The sequence below is a fragment of the Malaclemys terrapin genome, chromosome 2 (genome assembly GCF_027887155.1).
Source record: "Malaclemys terrapin pileata isolate rMalTer1 chromosome 2, rMalTer1.hap1, whole genome shotgun sequence".
Lineage (NCBI taxonomy): Eukaryota > Metazoa > Chordata > Testudines > Emydidae > Malaclemys > Malaclemys terrapin.
Genome location: NC_071506.1, coordinates 21,752,341 through 21,769,312, shown reverse-complemented (window position 1 = coordinate 21,769,312; position 16,972 = coordinate 21,752,341). Strand labels below are relative to the sequence as shown.

Sequence of the window (16,972 nt, the reverse complement as noted above, 5' to 3'; positions counted from 1 at the left end):
CTTGTGCAATAAAGGCCAAAGACCAGTTCACATTAGGAATTAAAACTGGCAGTGAGTCTGGATCAGAAAACTGGTTCTGGCACCCTCCAGCTTTGTGCGTGTTTGGAATTGGGATCCAAATGTGGCTAATAGCTGTTGGGCTGAACCAAAATCTAGGTCAGAACATTGTAGCGTCTGAGATTCAGACCCCAATTTCAGCCTCAAGCCCATCTCTAATCAAAACTGTAATAGCCAGTTTGATACATACCCTCCTCATGTCAACTGACAACTGCCCTCTCTGGTACATTTCTATAGGCATGACAGTATTGTCAGATGAAATTTGTGAAGCATGAGTGCAACATGTTCCCCACAGCACTGCTGTTAGTAAGGCCCCCTCTGAACCCATACAATGCTAAATTAGCTTGAATGAAAACAGGCTTTAACACATCTGAAAACAGCTTTTGTAATTAGGATCCATGTGTTGCAAATAGCAGATACAATCACCATTGAAATTTCACACACACAGTGGGAGCTGGGGCTACAACTCTGTACTATCCACTCCAAAAATTCAGGCACCTTTTAGAATTCCATTAGCTAATGTCGGTTCCATATTCTCTCTGTGGGCCAGCTACTAGAGGGCAGCATCACCCATTCGAAGGCAGCACATTGCTATACCTGCTATAGCAGTCCTGTATTACCATTTAAAGGAAGTAACCACCTTAGCCTAATTAATCTTGCTGGGGTGGAGCCTGGACAGATAACGTGGCTAACCCTTGCTGCCATAACCAATAGACAACAGAGCATTGTCAGAATAGTGTGCTAAGTAAGAGGTGGGGGCAGAGGGGTTCAGTTGGAATCACTTTGGTTTTTTTGTACACAGGGATTGTCCGCTTTGTGCTTCACTCCAGAAATTCTACAAAAGAATTCTCTGGCTCTAACTTTATAATGAAATCTGTAAAAATATCTCAAGCTCTGCTGAGCTTTTAACTAAATCCATACCGGCTGGATCCCAGACATTCACCAGTCTCTGCACTCTTTATGAGGACATGCTCCCTCCGATCCCTGATTGCCAGAGCCTAATGTTTCCATTTAACAGTCTCTTGGACAACACGGATGTCTGTGTGAGCACATAAGGCTTCACACTATTGTAAAGCTCCCCAGTGTAAAACCATTGCACGAGGACAATCCAGCTCCTGCTGTATATGGACTTCTATACCATCATACTGTGGTTAAACCAGTGGGTCTCAAACTGTAGACTAGGGATTACTGGAAACAGATTATCCAGAGAGCTGATCAATGGAGACCTGGCAGGTCACTTGGTGCTTCCAGCTCCTTCTACAGGTGTCCAGGCTCTTCACTGCAAAGAAAAGCCCCTGTAAAGCTATAAAGACAGCTAGAAAAAAGGAGCAGGAGTTAGAGATACATAGACTACTAGGAGCAGTTCCTGCACAAGAGTAGGAAATAAGGAAATGGGATCTGCCCTAAAGGACTGGAACAATTAAAAATATCTATGTTCCTATATCACTTTTTAAAAACAGGCTAATACCATTTTGGGATGCATTAACAATAAAGCAAAGAACTACAGTTCACTCAGGTTTATCACCCTATCTCCTATGTAGCCTGATTCCATTCCCTGCCCTTATAACCTTGTTTTGTATCTCTAGGTAACTTTGGAAATGTTATTGATGGAGTGTCACCAGAAGCTGGTAGTAAAAAGAAGGGACATGAGGGAGAAGAGGAAGAAAGTGCCCCATTACTGCATGAAGGGGAGGGTGAAGCATCACATGATGTTGCAGTACCAATGATATCCACCACCCACCCTGAGAAGCCACTCCTCACAGAAGGAAATCGGTAGAACATTTGAACTTCATGATCTTAATGTGTAGCTTTCTGGCTTGTGCCCTGTAGCATTAGGATGTAGGTTTTTGATTTAACAATTGCTAACAGCACTGAACAACCTATTGTAGAACGTGCTAAAACATAATTGGCCGGTGTAAATCAGGAAAGCCCTATTCAAGTCAACGGATCTGCGCTGGGTTACACCAGCTGAGGATCTTGGATCAAATGTGGGTTGGCCTTAGAACTTTTGGTGCCTTTAACAAGACTATATTACAGTGCCACATGGTAGAGTCAGAGAAGGGAGAGTAGCTTTTTCAACTCAGTTCAGTACAAATGTAGGGCCAGAGTCCAATACCCTTAATGACAGTGATTAGTACCTTACTCTGTAAGTAGCTCCGCTGAAATCAGTGAGATTACATGAAGAGCAGGTATTATTCAAGTGAACAAGGGTATCAGAATCTGGTCCTTATTTTGAAGATAATCAGATTTCCAAAACATTTCAAGATTTAGAAAATAAGATTTAAATAACAAATAATAGCACAGATGGGGGTGGGAAGAGAAGAACAGATCATGGAGAAAAGATGGGGAGTTGACAGAGCAAAAAAATACAAAAAGAAGTTTGCAGATGGACTTGTTAATGTACAGAGGTAATTTTCTTTCTCTCACACTCACATTTCATTTCATGTCAAAGATATCAATAAAACACAGTAGTAGATAGAACTATTCCTGACATTACTGAGTGCCGAGCAGAGGAAGTTCTATAATACAGGAGGCCCAAAACTTGACAGTACCTCTTCCTGTAGGCTTCAAGGCACTGCCAGCAGGAGTTATAGACATAGGGACCATCTGGGAATTTTGGATCTGGATCTCTGTTTTGGTTTCTGAACCTGCACAAAGTTCAGAACTGTTTGGATTGGGTCCTTCCTGACAGTAAATCTTGCAATTAAATTAAATAATGGTCAGTGAAATTAAGGAAGAACGAAAGACGTTGTAAGACTTTTCTTTTACTTTTTCTTCTTCTTCTTTTTTTTTTTTTTTTTGGCACTACAGAGATGAAAATCATTGTCTGTCAAGAATATAGTTGCCCCTCTTCTCTCATAATAGTGCTACAAATGGGCTCCTGCTGGGTTATTATCCTGTAAAGCAGACTGCAGGATTTTTAGTTTTTCCCCTGACAGGAATTCAGGTTTAAATAGCTGCAGTAAAAGAATGAAACACTCTTCAAAGCTGCAATTCCATTTTTAGCTTGCTCAGATATTTATAAAGCTTTCTCTCATTAAGGATCCATTTCCCTCTAATTTGTGTAGATATACATTGTTTTGTTTTTTTAATTTTTCTCCTCTCATGGTGTCTTGACCTGCTAGGGCCATCAGACAGCAGGAATGTCATTGGTAATTGTAATCACTGTCACTGAAAGGATATTCCTAATATTAATCAGTACTACAGTAGGACATTCAATATGTTAAATAAATATTGTGCTAACACCCATAAATTAACAGTAAAAACAGAAACAAAAAATCCAATTTGGCAGATTAACAAAAGTATAGAAAATGGTTTTCCCAACCAGTCATATGCAACTCCTCCCACCCGTGCAAACAGGCACCAGTAAATTGCCAGGAATATTTCATATTTAATATAACAATGTATAACAAGGACAAACTAACCATGAAAAAATGACTCTGTTCAGCTCCTCATAGCGAAATTAATGATAGGATGTCAAGTTTCATTCTTCTAAGAGTACAGTGTTCTCTATCACAATAGGGCCAAATCGTCTTCTCTGCAAATACAAAAACAAAATACAATACCAGCAACCCTTGAAAGGGTCAAGAAGCTCTGGGAATCGTAATTCATTGAGTTCCCATCATATAAATTCCCTGGGGGGATGAGTGTATGGATGGATTTTTTCTTTTCCCCAATAGTGTGGGCCAGTTGGCCTTTTGTGACCTTATTATGTTGAAATGTTCCCAATTAATATGATGTGGTTAAAGATAAGCGTGCAATAAAACCCAGCTTAGTTTTCAGTTGCAAGTCTCTAGGTCGGTTACAGAAAATGTATTTAGTAGTGAACCACTAGGTGACACTCTGAATGATACAACCCAACTTTATTAAAAAGAAAAATGATTAGTTAAGCAAACAGGTATGCAATTACTACTTACACAAACGCTACTCTTATACTCACACTCAGAGATGAAATGGTGTATCAATGGGTGGCCAGTCCATTGACAACAGAGTGAAGTACACCCATATAATCCTGGAACCCAAAGATTTGGCCTGTTATTTACATTTGATTCCAGACTGCTCACAGCATTTAATGAATTTTCACAGGAACTATCACTACTTGCCGTATGATCAGAAGAAGCCCTGTGTCTATATAAAGAGCTACTGGGGAGATCAGACCTTCCGACTGTACTTGTCCAATGTCCTAGAGAAAATGGCAGATCTGTTGGTAAGCCTGGTGCTACATATGGTTAGAATTTGTTGGAAAATATCTGTCAAAACCTTTTTTGATGGAAAATTGGGTTTCTGACTAAATAAAAACCTCTGTGGAAAGTGTCTGTTTTCCTCAGAAATTTTCAATTTCTGCCCCCTCAGAATACTGAAAATGTTCAGTCAAAGACCAAAAGCATTTCAAGTGTTCGGTTTCCACTGAAAAGTTTGACAAAAGCTATATTTTGTTGTTTTTGTCTAAATTTTCTATGGGAAAAAATTCCTTTTCCAACCAACTCTGGTGTCTATCCTGTCCAAATAAGCCTATGTAGCTCCTGGCCTGTAGAGACCCCAGCACGTTCCTGGCTAACCATAGGCAGCTTCACCCTGTCCCCCTGAGGACGCAGTTACGTAAAGCCAGTCTTGGCATTATGCAGCAGCCTAAACTTGCTCACTTGCCGGGGATAAGTCCCGGACTCTCTCCCAATCCTTTTGCTATATATACTGCAGTACAGCCATTCTGAATGATGTTCCAGATCACACTGAGTGTGTAGAGGGCAAAGGATTTCTTCTGGGTTGGCTAATTGACTGGGGTGGCATATCTCCAATAAGAGTACATTAGGGAAAGGGACTCTTCCCACAGTCCTTCATTCAGGGAGCTCCACCAGCATATCTGATAAGCAGGCCTGCACAGAAAGTCAATGAAGGACAGATTCCCTCCTCCCTACTTGCAGGTAAATGAAGGGAGTAGATGGCTCTCTCCACTGCAGCTGAAGCAAGGGAGCTCACAGATTGTGCAGGCACAGCAGGAGAGAAGAAACCCATGTAGGGAGCTGTGCTGTATTGGGAGTGGAAGGTCTTAGAAACACAGCAGATTACTTTGCCTTTTGCTTTAACCCTTGTGCAGTGGCACACAGGGCCGGCTCCAGGCACCAGCTTCTCAAGCAGGTGCTTGGGGCGGCTGCTCCGGAGAGGGACGGTGGGAGCGAAGGACCTCCTGCCGAATTGCCACCGCAGATCACGATTGCGGTCGCGGCTTTTTTGTTTGTTTGTTTTTTGTTTTGGCTGCTTGGGGCGGCCAAAACCCTGGAGCCGGCCCTGGTGGCACAGCCTGTCTCCCGAATGGGATAGCTCATTGCAGTCAGTATATGCTGCTTTTCAGAGTGTCTAAGCACCTACAGCTGTCACAGAGGTCATCTCTGAAAATCAAGCCACTTAATTAAACACCTGAGGGCTCAATCCAATCCCCATTGATGTCACTGGGCATTGCATTGGGCCTTATATATGAACGTAAGTATGTTATTTTAGGCACCCAAATTTAACAATTATGTCCTAAATGACTAGCCTAAGACAATCATCTAGCTAACGGCAGAGCTATGTATAGAATCCAGGAAACCACAAGTCTTGTAATCTAACCACTAGAGAATACTCCCCACTCACTTACATTTACAAATTAGGTAAAGAATATGGCCCCTAAATCAATAGTTTAGGCGTAGAAAGGCCCAAACAGAGTCAAACACTTGTGCTCCTTCCTTTGCATGCTCCAAGCTTAGCGGTATGTCAAAGCTCAGACTTTTCAAGTTGCAAGATCACCTGTCTTCCTCTTACTGGCTAGACTCTGAATAACAGGAGTACAAATTATTACACTGACAGCTCTTCTTTACACAACTGTTTTTTCACATATTGTTCTTAGGAAGAAGGGTTAGAGGAAGTAAAAGATTTGATCAAGGTTTCAGAGACTGCATCAGAAGAGAAAATGAACAACATTCTATATGCCTTTATCAATCAATGCAGGTAACCCAATTTACTAGAGGAGCATGAAGTGTACTTTATACATTGATAGCAATTTCCAGGCTATGGACCCATAAATTGGCAAGATGCATGAAAAATAAAATGAGCTTAATTTGTTGTACTTTGTATTCTGCGGTAAAAGCAAAGAATTTTACAACCTCTGGCTCCTGTTTTATGCAATATAATTTTATTTAATTTCCGGGATTTGTTTTCCATCTGTCAATTACTGGATTCGATCTTAGGCTTTCTGGACTCTCAAAATAAAACATTTATATGGGAATAATTGAGAAGCAATAAGGTGCAAGACAGACACATTATAAAAATCATGCAAAATTAAAATGAATACAGAGGATCTTCTTGTACAAGCAGAACTCCCATTGTGCCCTGAGTAAGATGGACAGGATTGGACCCAAAATACAGGCAAAACCCAAGAGTGAATTAATTTATGTCTGAACATTACAGTATAAATTGTATGTACTTCTTAACTCTCTCTAATATAGGTGGTGTCTTCAACATTTATATTAGACTCTCAGTTCCAGCATCACCATCTTCTGCTTCATGCACTGTGTCAGATAATAATTTACTTGCAGTGTATATTATCAGCCATCTTAATAAGATAATCTCATAACAAACACTTCTGTATCCCTATCCCCTGATCTCAGAGCCTTCATCGCTAATGCCGAAAAGAAGCCCCAAGGGATGAACCAGACTGCTTTGGACAAAAAAAGACTCATGATGTGTAGGCAAGAACTGGTATGAACGGCTCTCTCTTTAAGCATTGGCACAATATATAATGAGTTAATCTTAAGCATATGCAGTGTATGTGTAGTAATTTGGATTTCGTTTTTGGTGCCAGAGTGCTTCATAATGCATGTGAAAATTACATCCAAGATCTTTTTGTTTTTTTAAAGGCTACTGTATTAAGCAAAACATTTTAAGCTACTTTAAAGTAATTTTGAACATGTTATTTTCAATATGTAACATGAAATAAGCAATTACAGCAGAAAGCTTTGTTTTCCTTCATACCTACCCTGATTTTACAGTAGTATAACTCCTGACAGTTCAGTAGAGTTAGTTCTGATTTACACTAGTTGTAAGGCACTGATTTAGCCCATTGCTTTGCTGGATCTGGGCCTGAGCTATAGAAGAATCAGGCCCATCATAGTTTTGCTGTTTTTACATGTCTCTCTCGATATAGAAATAGCTATAGATAGATATAGATACGTGTGTGTATATTTAAAAATATTCTTGTTTGGTTTTTCAAAGTTAGTAGTGCTAGTCTGAGTTTGATTTTCATTTACACTGCTCTGTCACATCTGCATCCATTTTAAGTCAGAGCAGCATAAAAATGAGCACTGTAAGTGAGGTTCTGGCACAGAATATCTAAAGAGAATTAAATATCCATACATTTGTTATCTCCCCCTAGATTATATGTATATACATCGGTGTTCTAGCTATCCTGTATGGCTCCCATTACTATGGCATCTGAGTGCCACACAATCTTTATGTATGTCTCTTTGCAACAGTCCTGTGAGGTAGGGAAATACTCTGACCCCCATATTACAAATGGGGAACTGAGGCACAGATCCATTGAGAAGCTGAGACAGAGAGACTAAGTGGCTTGCCCAAGGTTACACAAAAAGCCAGTGGCAGAGCCGGGCACTGAACCTAAGTCTTCTGAGGCCTCAGTTACCAACCTACCCAGTGGGCCATCTTTTCTCAGTATGAGAGGATCCATTTTTAATATATACACATAGGGGTACTGATCCAGACGGTCGATAAATACTAGCAGGTTTCAGAGTAGCAGCCGTGTTAGTCTGTATCCGCAAAAAGAACAGGAGTACTTGTGGCACCTTAGAGACTAACAAATTTATTAGAGCATACTCAGTGAAATTAACACCATCTTTCAGGAGCAGGATCATATTAGTATCATCATAAAATATCATTATTATGCAGTAAATATACAGAGGGATCTTTACATATCCTAATGGGCCTGCATTTTCTACTATACCTTGTGGTTGCACAGTAAATGTATGTATTATTTTTATGCCATTGTTTGTAGTACAGCATTGATCAAAGCCCTCCATCAGGATCAGGGCCCCATTGTACTAGGAGTAGTAAACACAAATTTCTGGGGACCTTCACTGTATAAACACACACAGAGTGGAGAAAATGCACATTTTGTATAGCTGGAATCATTTCCTGAAAGTTAATTTGTCCTCTGCTTTGAAATCTGGGGGGGGGGGGGAGGGGGAATTTTCCAGAGTGAACCTGAGTAGCTATTTCCCTTTGCATGCCCAGTTGGATAGTTTGAAATACGTTTTTCATGAACTCGGAAGTGTATATGAAATACTTATCTATTGTCTACTCCTGTTCCAGGAAGCAATGTCCTCTGATGCCAATGGAATTGTTCAGCAACAGAAAAAAAAGATGTCAGTAGATGAACTGATGCGTGAAACACAGAACTTTGTAGAGAAAATTCGATTCTTGATTGATGAGGTAATTCACCACTGACACAGGACTTTATCTAGTCACAGTATCTAATGTTTTAACTAAGATGACACAAATCCTTATAATACAGTATAATCAGTAAAACTCTGGGTTAGATCCTGACCAGACTGACTAGCTGGTGATCCCCACTACTCTATATCTCCTCATAGGCGCCGACTCCATGGGTGCTCCAGGGCTGGAGCATCCATGGGGAAAAAAAAAAAAAGTGGGTGCTCAGCACCCATTGGAGGCCCTGCCAATCAGCTCCTTCCTCTCCCCTCCCCCCGCACCTCCTGCCCCATCAATCAGCTCCTCCCCCTCCACCAGCACCTCTCACCTGCTGGTGATCAGCTGTTCTGCACCGTGCAGGAGGCACTGGGGGAAGGGGCAGGGCACGCTCAGGGGGAGGGGCAGAACAGGGTGGGAAGAGCCAGGGTGGAGGTGGAGTGGGGGCAGGAAGAAGTAGGTGGGGGCCTTGAGGGAAGGGGTGGAGTGGGGGCATGGCCTAGGGCGGAACAGGTTCAAGCACCCCCAGGATAATCAGAAAGTCGGTGCCTCTGCCTCACGTACAGCCCTTGGCTTGGGAATGTCCTGGGAAATGGGGTTGTGGCCAGGGGCAAACTGGATACACTGTACATGCATTTGCCTAAATAAAGAATATTAGACCTCCATGGTGAAATTTCATCTGAAAGTAAACAATGAATCTAGGGCAAAAGCAGCACCTAAATGAAAGGTACAGGATGGAGGAGTAGTATATAGGCCGGGTATCCCAAAGGGTTTCTATACCCTCTGCCTGCCACACAGCTGTGCCTCTGCAGGCTTCACTTGCACTAGCGTGAGGGGTTGTGGAAGAGGGGGATTGTGACCAGTGGATCTGTGATTACATGGATAATCCATGGCGAATCTCTCACTCTCACACAAAAGAGGGTAGTGCATGAGCCCTGTTGTAGTCTCAGCCAGACAGTGTCTGTGCTGCTATTCCATGTGCCTGGGAGAGCTTATTCAATCATGACCTCATGGAAAGTAGAATGGTGGGTCCTGATTCTCATTTTCCCTAAGGCTTTAGGGTAAATGAATATCAAGCCCATAGATTTTAAGATCAGAAGGCGCTATTATGAGTGTTCAGTCTGACTTCTTGCATAGCAAGGGCCCATATATTTTTCACCCAATGATTTTTGCATCGAGTCCCATAACTTCTGGTTGAGCTAAAACATTTCTGTTAGAATTACAGCCAGTCTGATTTAAAGACCTCAAGTGATGGTGTATATCCACCATGTCCCTCAGTAAGATTCTCTGTTCAAACTTTGCAACTTATTTCTAGTTTGAATTTCTGTAGCTTCAACTTCCATCCACTGCAGCTGGTTATGCCTTTATCTGCTACATTAAAGATCCTTTAGTATGTGATACTTTTCCCCTGTGTAGGCCCTTATAGCCCATGATCAAGTCACCTACTAACCCTCACTTTGATAGTTTGAACAGAGTTTAAGCTCCTTAAAAGCTTAAAACCTTAAAAGGAACAAACTCTGACTGTGCTCAGGAACTGAGGTTTGGGCAGATATGTATATCACAGTCTGGTATATGGATTTTTAGGTGTGAATTGATAGATTCTCTAGATTATGATACTTGGCTGTCTCTTCTCAGGAAAGGCTGGCTTTGTCTTGTCAAATTGTTGAAAGGAGTCAGCTCTTGTTAACTGATGTTTAACAAAAATTAATGATCGTTTCTCATAAAAAGAACATTTGTTAATATAGCTCTAGTGTTCAAAGCATACAAGTTCTGTTCCATGTCATTTTAATAGCCGCAGCATACCGTGCCTGATGTGTTCATCTGGATGCTCAGCAACAACAAAAGAGTTGCATATGCAAGAATCCCAGCAAAAGACGTGTTCTATTCCCCAGTGAATGAACAGAGAGGCAAAGACTGTGGGAAGATTAAAACCCATTTCCTGAAAGTAAGTCTGAGACATTTTGATCATTTACAAAGATGTTTTGAGCAGATAACTCCATGGGCACCATTTTTATCCATGTTTCACTCAGCCCACACACGTCTACCTTAAATATATGCAGAGTGAAATTATGCAGGAGATGATTTCATTTGAGATACCAGACATCTGAAATCCGAGCTGCAAGGAATCTGTGGGTTTATCTGAAGGATTTAGATCCATATTTCTCAACCAGTGGGTCACGACCCCTAAGGAGTCACAAAAGGCAATTCGGGGGGCAAAAGTGTTGAAACCTTTATTGCAATCTAAAGCAAATGAAATCTCACTCCCCAACTTCACCTCACAGCCTCACCCTTCCAGGTTAAGTATGCTCTGTCAAATTCTCAAAATACACACACAAATAAATTCTATTAGCTTAGCATCGTTGTCATGGCTACATTTTTACTCTTATAGAAAAATTGTGTCTTAGATTATATAGATCAGTGTTTCTCTACCTTTTCAGGTTAGTGGCCCCCTTTTATATCTATTTTATCTATATTCTCGACCAGTCTGTTTTGCTTTTAATACCATGCTCATCATCATGGTGTCTAAGTAATTAATCCCCTGGCTTCCTGCTTCTGCAAAGTGTACCATAAATCCAAATTGTGCATATATATATATATACACACACACAAATAGATGTAAATTGGTAGAACATCACTAAACCTTTCTTCTCTGACAAATTCATTATTAAGCAGCATTTGAAAACTCCAAGGAAAACTCCAACCGATTGACATTCACCACGCTCAGACAATGAGGAAGTGCAGAGATTCAGACAGAATATAAACATTGCTGTTTATAACTCCAATTTAAAATGTGCGTGTGAGATACATGTTGGTAGTCCATTGCTGATGATGACAATATTGTAGCAATTTTCAGCTATGGCTACACATGAGACTCTGAAGTCTGAACCCTGATGCAGAGTTGGCTACACTAAGGGCATGGGAAGTCCATATCTATGATGTTTAACGATGCAGCTCTGTGGTGCTTTTCACGTGCAGTCTGGAGACGATTTCATCGATCCTGCTCAAACCTGTTACATGCTGATCTTGTCAAGAGACTGCCAGTGTGTCCTGTCCTGAGTCATTTGCTCAAGTTCTTTGAGAGAGGGATTCAGGGCCAGCTCCAAGTTTTTTGCGGCCCCAAGCAAAAAATATGTCCCGCGCCCCCCCCGGCCCCGCCCCAACTCCGCCCCTTCCCCAAATCCCCGGCCCCACCTCCTCCCCTGGGCACGCCGCATTTCCCCTCCTACCCCTCCCTCCCATCGCAGGCAAGCCTGGGAGGGAGGAGGGAGAAGCCGAGCGGCGGCGGGCTCGGGAGAGCAGGCGGCAGTGGAGCGAAGGTGAGCTGGGGGGGGCGGTTCCTCTGCCCCCCCAGGGTTACTTCCTGCGGCCCTCCCCGCGCCCCCCACTGCCGCAGCTCCCCTCTCCTCCGCCTGCTCTCCTGAGCATGCCGCCACTGCTCCGCTTCTCCCCCCTCCCTCCCAGGCTTGCCGCAAAACAGCTGATTCGTGCTGCAAGCCTGGGAGTGAAGGGGGAGAAGCAGAGCGCTCGGGGGAGCAGGCGGCAGTGGAGCAGAGGTGAGCTGTGGGGGAGTGGTTCCTCTGCCCCTCCCCCCAGGGTTACTTCCTGCGACCCTCCCCCACACACCCCACCGCCGCAGCTCACCTCTGCTCAGGGCCGGCTCCCGGCTTTTTGCACCCCAAGGAAAAATAAAAAAGGAGCCAGAGTGCCGCCCCTTGTTAAGTGCCGCCCCAAGCACATGCTTGGAGTGCTGGTGCCTAGAGCTGGATCTGGATGGATTGCAGCCCACTGGAGACTGCTCTTGAGGTTATCTTTAAGGACTTATATGGACAACACTTCCTTCTTTTGCTCCCCATACAAGATCTGTTTTGGGAGACAAATCTTCCATTCTGATGATATGTCCGGTCCACCTAAGTTGTGTTCTCAATAGCATTTCCTCAATGCTCTGTTGTGTTTGCCCTTTCAAGGACCTTAATATTGGTCCCTCTGTCCTGCCAGAGAATGCTCATTATTAAGGCTACATTTTAGTCACGGGTATTTTTAGTAATTTTTAGTATTTTTAGATGCATCTGCTGGGTGGGGCAGCCTGGGGCCCTGCTTCAGCAGGGGGCGGCCCATGTCCCCCTATTGCTGGAGGCGGGGGCGGCCTGGGGACTCACTGTTGCCGCTTGGGGGGTGGCCCCGACACCGGTCCGGGTGGGGGGCAGCCCATGGCTCTGCCACTGCTGTCGCTGGTGCGGGTGGGGGGCAGCCCGGGGCCTTGGTGCCACCTCCGCTGGTCCAGGCGAGGGATGGCCCAGGGCCCCGCCGCCTCCACTTCTGGTCTCGGACCACTGCTCCAGGGCAGTGCCAGGGACCAGCTGCCTGGGGCTGGCAGAGCAGCGGCCGGTGTGGCTGGCCCCGGGGCTTCCCAGATTCTGGGGTGGTCCTGGGGTCCGCTGCACCAGCGCTGCAAAATTCACAGAGGTCACGGAAAGTCATGTGACATCAGTGAATGATTCGCAGCCTTACTCATTATTGAGTGGAGGGAAGGCTTATGAAATTGCTCAAGCTGTTAAATGTGCCATCTATAAAGAGTCCATGTCTGAGATCCATACTGGAAAGATGTTTGATATATAAAATATTGAATAATATATTTGTCTGACAAGACAGTTTTAGCAGTGTTATACAGAGGTAACATGCACAGTAATAGTATGTGTAAGCGGGGGAATGGTCCCGCTATTGTGGGGAAATTTCCTGACTTCTGCACTACCCCGGTGAGGTGGGCTAGCGAAAGGATCTGAGTCCCCGCTCCCACTTCCTTTACCCAGAGGCCTCCCTGCCCTTGAGGGTTCCCCTTCCACTCTCCTGTCTGGCTGAGTCCTCGTAACCCCAACAAGGCTGGGCCCAGGATTCCTGGGGGGCTCGACCCCCAACCCTGCTGTGGTCACCCAGGACAGGGGCTAGGGTGTCCCCACTCCGGGGTACTCTCTCCGCACTGGGCACCTCCCTGACCCACTGATTATTCCATACAATTTAAAGCAAATACAAGTTGTTTAATTAACAATTAATCTAAAGAAAAGAACAAGGAAAAATGGGAAAGGTTAAAGGAAAACACATCACCCCGCTCTGTGGCAGGGAACATCACAACCAGTGTCTCTGGAATGTCAGGGCAGGTCACAGTCTGCTTCTTGTAAGTCCCAGGCCTCCTTCTCAGGCCCAGGCCGTGCTGCAGAGACGTTGCGGGTTGGACACTTGCAATGGTGGTGGCCACACACCTCCGGGCTTTGAGTGGTGGGACCCTTCTTCCCAGCGTCAGCCCCCCGTAGAGTTAAGGTCCCCCTCCCGGTCTGGCCTGCAAGGGCCCTTGTCTGGGGGTGTCTTTCTGTGCTGGGCCCTTTGCCCAGGTTCCCCCTTGGCTGGCCCCACTTGCTCACCACACCTGGCTCTGTGGCTGCAGCTCGGCTCCCAGCGCAGGATCTGCTCTCCCTGGGCTGCGTCTCTGGCTCTGTGGCTGCACCTCTGCTCCCAGCACAGGATCTGCTCTCCCCGGGCTGCGTCTCTGGCTCTGCGGCTGCAGCTCTGCTCCCAGCACAGGATCTGCTCTCCCTGGGCTGCGTCTCTGGCTCTGGATCTGGCACGGTTCTGCTCTCCAGCTCAGCTTGGGCCCCTGCTCTCTCCTTAGCTCGGCCCCACTCAGTCTGACCCAGGCCATTCCAGTTCACACGGAGGACGGGACCCCCTCTGGCCTCCTGACTCCCTGATTAGCCTGCCCGCCCTGTCAATCAGGCTCATCTGGAGCATTGGCCTCTCCCCATTGTTCCTGGGGACTGTCAGTCTCAGGCTCCTGATTTGCCATCGACCCCTCCCCTTTTAGTGCTGGGAGCTAACCAACCAAAACACCCCACTGAGTGTTAGTAAGGGGGCAACAGTCCCCTTACATATGCAACAATGGAATGCAGTCACTGTCCATTGGCAACAGCTTGAAGGAAAAGCCTGGACACGCTAGAATAATGAGTAATGGTAACATTGCTTATTAAATTTATAGAAACTCATCACCTAAGGTGGTTGTTGGAACCACACAAATAAAACCAGTCAGCAGATAGAGGTATCCAGCCTTCTGCTAATCATCAAGAGTAATTTATTGTGGATACTACTTACTGCATGCAATAACTTTTCAGTGCATTTCTACTTACAATTCTTTTTAAAGAGGCTTCTTGAATTTTTTAGAACTTGCTTATGAGAAATCTCCTCCAGGTCTAGCAAAATGTTCTATTTTATTTGAATTAAGTAAAACTCATTTTAGAAGTAGTCATTTCAAACACAAAATGAAACTGTCATTGAGATACTCTGGTACAGCAATTCTATTTATCAGATCAGATTAAACCTCAGAGGCACAGTACAAGTAGTTCTGTTTTCACTGGAAAGAAAGTTACAAGTAGGAAACACTATGGATAACCCAGAAGGTGGGATGTTTCCCCTCTGTTTAAAATACAACAGTTGTTGCATACCTGACACACTATTACACTAGGTGAAACAAAAAGGCACCAGTTAAATAATCATCAATTGTTAGGGTCTGTCAGGAAAACATTGCAATGTAGTGACTGTCTAGTCACTTTTACGTCATGAATTGATTGCTCAGTGGTTTGAGCATTGGCCTGCTAAACCCAGGGTTGTGAGCTCAATCCTTGAGGGGGCCACTTAGGGATCTGCGGCAAAATCAGTACTTGGTCCTGCTTGTGAAGGCAGGAGGCTGGACTTGATGACCTATCAAGGTCCCTTCCAGTTCTAGGAGATAGGATATCTCCATTAATTTATTTATTTTTATTTTATTTAGGAATAAGCAATGCAAAAAAGCTGAATTAAACAGAGCTTGATAGAAAAAGAGAAAAATATTGTAGAAAGTATTGTCAAAAAATGTAACATTTTATGTTGGAAAATGTTTCATCAAAAGTTTTCTGACTTGCCCTATGAAGTAATATTGACTTATTTAGGAGCAGCCATAATACAGTAGGAAAGCAGCATGGGGTGGACAGTGCGCCATAGACTGGGAAATTTAACATAGCAAACACCAGAGGCAAATTTGCAACTATTATTTAGCATGAAAAGGCTTGTGCGCTATCTCACTGAAAACAAACTTTTACAACTAGGTTTGCTATCTACTCCTTGCTTAGAATCTTGAAATACATTGTACCAATTAGGTTGCATGGTCATCATCCCCATTATGACTTCAGGTCTCCAGGGCCTGACAAAATACGTTCTAGAATACTTAAGGGACTGGCTGAAGAGATCTCTGAGTCATCAGCTATTATCTTTGAGAAATCATGGACGACGGGACAGATCCCAGAGAACTGAAAAAAGGACAAATATAATACCTATCTATGAAAAGGGGCATAAGGACAGCCCAGGGAATTATAGACCAGGCAGCTTAACTTCAGTACCCAGAAATATAAAGGAGCAAATAATCAAACAATCAATTTTATCTTAGAAGATAATAAGGTGATAAGTAACAGTCAACATGGATTTCTCAAGAACAGATCGTGTCAAACCAACATAATATCCTTCTTTGACAAGGTAACAAGCTTTTTTAAATGTGGGGAAGCAGTAGATGTGATATATCTTGACTTTATTAAGGCTTTCGATACTGTCTCACATGACCTTCTCATAAACAAACTAGGGAAATATAACCTAGATGAACCTACTATAAAGTGGGTGCACTGGTTGGAAAACATACTCAGAGAGTAGTCATCAATGGTTCACAGTCTGCTGGAAAGCCATATCGAGTGGGATTCCCCAGAGATCTGTCTGGAGTCTGGTTAAGTTCAATATCTTCATAAATGATTTGGATAATGGCATAGAGAGTACATTTATAAAGTTTGTGACAATACCAAGATGAGAGGGATTGCAAGTACTTTAGAAGACAGGATTAAAATTCAAAATGATCTTGACAAATTGGAGAAATGGTCGGAAATAAACAGGATGAAATTCAATAAGGACAAATGCAAAAGTATTAAACTTAGGAAGGAATAATCAATTACACAAATACAGAATGGGAAATGACTGGCTAGGAAGAAGTATTGCAGAAAAGTATCTGGGGATTATAGTGCATCACAAACTAAATATGAGTCAATAATGTAATTCTGTTGAAAAAAACAAACATCGTTCTGGGATTTATTAGTAGAAGTGTTGTAAGCAAGACAGGAGATGTAATTCTTCCACTCTACTAAGCACTGATAAATCCTCAGGTGGAGTGCTGTGTCCAGTTATGGGCACCACACTTTGGGAAAGATGTGGACAAATTGGAGAAAGTCCAGAGAAGAGCAGCAAAAATTATTAAAAGTCTAGAAAACATGACCTATGAGGAAAGATTGAAACAATTGGGGTTTGCTAAGTCTGGAAAAAAGAAGACTGTGTGGGGACATGATAACAGTCTTCAAGTTCATAAAAGGTTGTTATAAAGAGG

The 16,972-nt window shown here is 43.5% G+C and overlaps 1 protein-coding gene across 2 annotated transcripts in view; it reads left to right on the top strand.

Annotated features, from left to right (window-relative positions):
* FER1L6 (fer-1 like family member 6) overlaps positions 1-16,972 on the top strand; it is a 150,001-nt gene that overhangs the window by 72,914 nt on the left and 60,115 nt on the right. For both annotated transcript variants that reach the window (XM_054019135.1, XM_054019134.1), the window contains exons 13-18: positions 1,644-1,830; positions 4,144-4,264; positions 5,939-6,039; positions 6,699-6,789; positions 8,416-8,535; positions 10,325-10,477. In XM_054019135.1, coding sequence (XP_053875110.1) covers positions 1,644-1,830; positions 4,144-4,264; positions 5,939-6,039; positions 6,699-6,789; positions 8,416-8,535; positions 10,325-10,477 — 773 coding nt within the window. The remainder of the gene's footprint in view (positions 1-1,643; positions 1,831-4,143; positions 4,265-5,938; positions 6,040-6,698; positions 6,790-8,415; positions 8,536-10,324; positions 10,478-16,972) is intronic.